Raw genomic sequence first — 4,661 nt, forward strand, 5'->3', positions numbered from 1 at the left:
CATAATGTCTTGGATGTTATGTAGAAACCATGTCTCATGCAAGACATGGTTTCCTTCTCTTTCCTCATTTAATCACTTGACACATCATTTTTCATACTAGGTGGCAACTTATTTAATGCTATTGACACAATCCTAGTCATTGAGTTAGAAATGGCCTTAGTACCTATTAATTAATAAGAAGATGATATGGCTTAAATTAGATGTGGCATTCACATCGAGTATAAAACTTCCCCTGACTAGATAGATGAGACTTGTAAAGTGAGATTTATAAAAGCCCACACCACTACAAAGCTTTCTTCCTTCCTTTCTAAACCCAACCTCCCAACACCTTTCCTCACTCTCCTCCCTCCCTCCCTCCCTCTCCAACACGCTCACCCATGCAACCCAACGCCCGCCAAATGCACGGCGGCGGCGGCGGCGGCGGCGGGCAGGACGACTTCTTCGACCAGATGCTGTCCACGCTGCCGGCGGTGTGGTCCGAGCTCGGCTCCGGCAAGCCCGCCTGGGACCTCACGGCCGGCGCCGTAGGAGGAGGAGGAGGAGCCTCCGATGACCACTCCGCCGCGGCGTTCGACGACTCCGCGCTCCTTGCCTCCCGCCTCCGCCAGCACCAGATCGACGGTGGAGGCGACAAGCCCATCATGCTCCAACTCAGCGACCTCCACCGTCATCACGGCCTCGCCGCCGGCGATGACAGCGGCGGCGCTGCCGGGTTCCTTCCCCTGTCGCTGTTCGCTGACCGGTCGCAGGACGACATCGACGCCGCCTTCAAGTCCCCCAATGGCGCTGTACGATTCTATATTTCTATCGCTTGCTATATAGCTCAACGATTACAACTTGAAGGGTGAATTGAAGCTTCGGTTTACTTGAGCTATATATGGTGTTTCTTTGGGTTCTCTTCTTCGCAGAGAGGTGATCATGCGCTGTACAATGGGTTCGGGGCCGCCGGAATGCATGGCGCCGCCGCCATGCAGCCGCCGCCGTTCGGGCAGGTACGCGGCCAAGAAGCGGTTCAACTTCTCCCCCCAATTCATTCTGCTTCTTTACCAACGTTGGAAACAACTCAGGAATCTGGATTGTTTCCTTGATTTTTGCTCAACGGAGTTTGGTTTGCTCCCTGTTCGATCAATTGCTCCACTCGTAAGAATGCACCTCTTGTTTTCCTCATGTCAAAGGGAGGATCAATGCCGGCGCAGAGCTTCGGTGGCGGAGCGGCCGCGAGCGGCGGCGGCGGCGGCGGGTCGGCGTCGGCGGCAGCGGCGGCTGGGGCATCGTCGGGCGGAGGGGCGGCGGCGCCGCCGCGGCAGCGGCAGCGGGCGAGGAGAGGGCAAGCCACTGACCCACACAGCATCGCCGAACGTGTATACCACTCTCCCACCACATTTCCCTTCTCGCCCCCATTTTTTATTGCCTCCATGCCATGTTGTGTGAGTGTGTTCTTCTTGCTCCTGGAGCTCCACAAATTTTGGACCAACCTAACAAGTCAATTTGACCTGTTGCACACTTCAAATTTCGGCTAGAAATGGTGGTTTCGGTAGTAAGAAGAGCTTGAAATGAGATGGAACTTGTTGTGGTCTTGTGATTTCCTGAGACTTTGCATGTGTTTGATTTGCAGCTCCGGAGGGAGAGGATAGCTGAGAGGATGAAGGCGTTGCAGGAGCTGGTCCCAAATGCCAACAAGGTAGCTGAAAATTTTCCTCACTTTTGCTCCTCTTCTTTTGCTTTGTTTTACTTCTTTGCGCCATCTTTGAACAAAGTAGGAAGCTTTCCTTGAAATGCGATGAAGATGCACCCATGCTTTCTGCTTTTTTTTTTTTGTGTGTGTAAATATCTTATCTTAAAACTTAGTGACCAGCTAAGTGTGTTGATTTATTGCAGTATTAACACATATGTTCTGTTTCTCTTACAATTAACATGATGTGATATCTTCATTCTTCACTGTATGATTGGAAAATAGTAAGTGCATCATAGGGTAGGAAAGAGGGGACATGAGGCATATGATGCATTGCTGAATTGATGTTCTGATGCTGACACTGACACATGTTGGCCTTTCATTGGAGTATTTGGGTTGGTGATTAGCTGCTAACGGTGGTGAATGACACGTGTCGGGCTTTCGTTGGATGATTTGGGTTGGTGATTAGATGCTAATTGATGGTGAAGGCAGTAGTGGGGAAAGGGAGGTCAGACATGATGCCGAGATGAATGAGAAATGTTTCTACCCGTTAGGCCACCAACAGTAACAGATGAATAGCCACAGCTCAAATTTAGGGGAATGCAGATTAAACTATGGACTTGATCATTGCATTAGCCACCAGGTTCCTAGAGAACTGAACATCAAGAAAGGAATGGATTAGTACTAGGTGTTATATAATATATGCACATGTCTTAACTTCGAGACATGCATTTATACTTGGACTATGTGACGGCTGCAAAACACAAGAACAGGAGACACGGGCACTTGTCTAATGTTCCAGCCTCGTCTGTTCTCCATGAACTGGATAGAGAGCACTACAAGTCCCACAGCTACATGCCATGGTTGGCACTTCTGGAGCTTCCAGCGTCACGTCTGATATCTTGTTTTGCACAAACTGTAATCTGTTTTGTAGTATCTGAAGCGATAATGGGTGCTGATCTGATGGGATTTGGAATAAAAACTGACATCCATCTTCATATCTTAGCTGATAGGGTTGCTCCAGCACAAAGTAGAGTGACACGGATCACTGTCACTGAAATGACGATGTGGAATTTCGTTTTGCAGACCGACAAGGCATCGATGCTCGACGAGATCATTGATTATGTGAAGTTCCTCCAGCTCCAAGTCAAGGTAATCTAACCCTCCTTTTCTACAGATAGATGAATTCCTGCCTGTTGCTAATAAGTTAGTCCCTTGAATGTCTCAAATCGCGCAGGTTCTCAGCATGAGCAGATTGGGGGGAGCTTCTGCAGTCGCGCCTCTAGTGGCTAACATGTCATCAGAGGTACTTATATTATATGATGCTTTATTTTGAAAATCTAGAGCACTACCAATGACGCAATCAATGGTTAATGGTACTAGGCGAGGACTTGCTGATATGTGTAGGACAAACATGTTTAGCCCAAAATGCTATAATGATGTTTATTACAGCACAAAGTGACTAGGGAAAGTGTTATCTTTTTTACCATCAGGTTGGTGATAATAGGTAGTCATTATCTGTCCTCTTTAAAGTTAGTGTATTGATTCTGATGCATTTAACTTTCTTTATTTTTATAAACGAGCAAATGGTTATCTCTTGTCTAAAGTAGATCTGTCAAGAAGTTCATATAATGGAATATAAGCATGTTAAATCTTATCAGTGATTCTAACTTTGGCATTTGGAGGACTAGAAGTCAGACGAGTTACTAAAAACAAATGCATGCTTGCAAAATAGCATAAATCAAAAGGAGATGTGCCATAAATTTGCTTAAGAAACTGATCAAACCTTAGTGGGTACCAACGCAACAAAAAGATAAGGTCGGAAGGAATCTTGGTAGTTCAAGAATTGGATCCAAAAAGGACAAACACGCCTGAAAAGTGACAAGGTAGTACTACTGAAAAAAAAATCAAGCATAATAGTATTAGCCTGTAGAAGCTACTAACCCACTAAGGACAATTCAAACCCCTTAAGTCTGAACACACACTAGCAGCCGAGCTACCATAAGGTCAACTACCTCAAATCTGACAAAAACGCCCATCAATTCCACATCACCTCTCTGTTGAAGAAATGGCACAGAGTTTTTACAATCTCGAGTCATTTGCTCAAATTTTAGGTGTGTTTTTTTGCAGAGTAATGGGAATGGCAATGCCACCAGCAGCAGCGGGAACGGCGAGGCGGCCAATGGCAGCAGCAACGGCGACAACAATCGTGGCGGCACACTGCGGGTGACGGAGCAGCAGGTGGCGAAGCTGATGGAGGAGGACATGGGCTCCGCCATGCAGTACCTGCAGGGGAAGGGGCTATGCCTGATGCCGATCTCTCTCGCGACGGCCATCTCCTCCGCCACCTCCTCGTCGCTCCTCCCCCGCACTGGGGGAGGCGCTGGAGGGTCCCTACATGAAGGTGGTAATGGTACATCACCACCCTTGGTGAATGGCGCCGCCACCGGATGTGACGACTCCGGAGGTAAACAGTGAGGTTGGACAATGTCCATGGGAAAGTTGAGTGATCAGGATATGTCTTCTAATTCTAGGGATGGAATTGTGAAATGGCGATGCTCTTTTCTTTGCCTCTCTCTCTCTCTCTTTTGTTTTGTTTATAAGAAAAATGATGTTAAGCATGCGAGCTTTAGTTCCAGCTTTTCTTGTTGATATGGTATAGTAGCTTTTCTGATATCTTTTCTCCTCTCCTTTTGAGCAATTGAGCTTTGAGCTGCTCTCTAATATAATCTCTAGCAGTATTCTTTTCTGTTAAATTTGTCGTGGAGCTGTCGTTTCTCCTGCTGAATGAAGACTGTAGAGGTAAGGAGGAATCGAAATTATTGGTCCAGAAGGGACCCTGATCATATTCTGATTCAAAAAAAATATCAGAGTACTTCGTAGCCTGGAACAGGCATCAAGTGCAAAGGTTTGTCGTTGGAGTTGAAGTTTGTGCGTGAATCAGGGATAGGATATGCTCTGCTCTCTAACAGCAGCTTAAGCTGTAAAG

The 4,661-nt window shown here is 46.9% G+C and overlaps 1 protein-coding gene across 1 annotated transcript; it reads left to right on the forward strand.

Annotated features, from left to right (window-relative positions):
* Nucleotides 1–293: 293 nt before the first annotated feature.
* Nucleotides 294–4,222, forward strand: LOC127763044 (bHLH transcription factor RHL1-like). Its single transcript, XM_052287620.1, has 7 exons — nucleotides 294–788; nucleotides 909–992; nucleotides 1,176–1,361; nucleotides 1,616–1,681; nucleotides 2,759–2,824; nucleotides 2,910–2,978; nucleotides 3,803–4,222. The coding sequence occupies exons 1-7, from the start codon at nucleotides 378–380 to the stop codon at nucleotides 4,148–4,150; spliced, it is 1,230 nt and encodes a 409-aa protein (XP_052143580.1). The 5' UTR covers nucleotides 294–377; the 3' UTR covers nucleotides 4,151–4,222.
* Nucleotides 4,223–4,661: the final 439 nt, after the last annotated feature.

This window comes from Oryza glaberrima, chromosome 2 (assembly GCF_000147395.1).
Source record: "Oryza glaberrima chromosome 2, OglaRS2, whole genome shotgun sequence".
Lineage (NCBI taxonomy): Eukaryota > Viridiplantae > Streptophyta > Magnoliopsida > Poales > Poaceae > Oryza > Oryza glaberrima.

Bases quoted from the DNA above. Each gene is read 5' to 3' on its own strand.
- LOC127763044 (XM_052287620.1), top strand. From the start codon at position 378: ATGCAACCCAACGCCCGCCAAATGCACGGCGGCGGCGGCGGCGGCGGC. The intron at 789-908 runs GTACGATTCTAT...TCTTCTTCGCAG, and splicing joins TCAAGTCCCCCAATGGCGCT to AGAGGTGATCATGCGCTGTA. The intron at 993-1,175 runs GTACGCGGCCAA...CTCATGTCAAAG, and splicing joins AGCCGCCGCCGTTCGGGCAG to GGAGGATCAATGCCGGCGCA.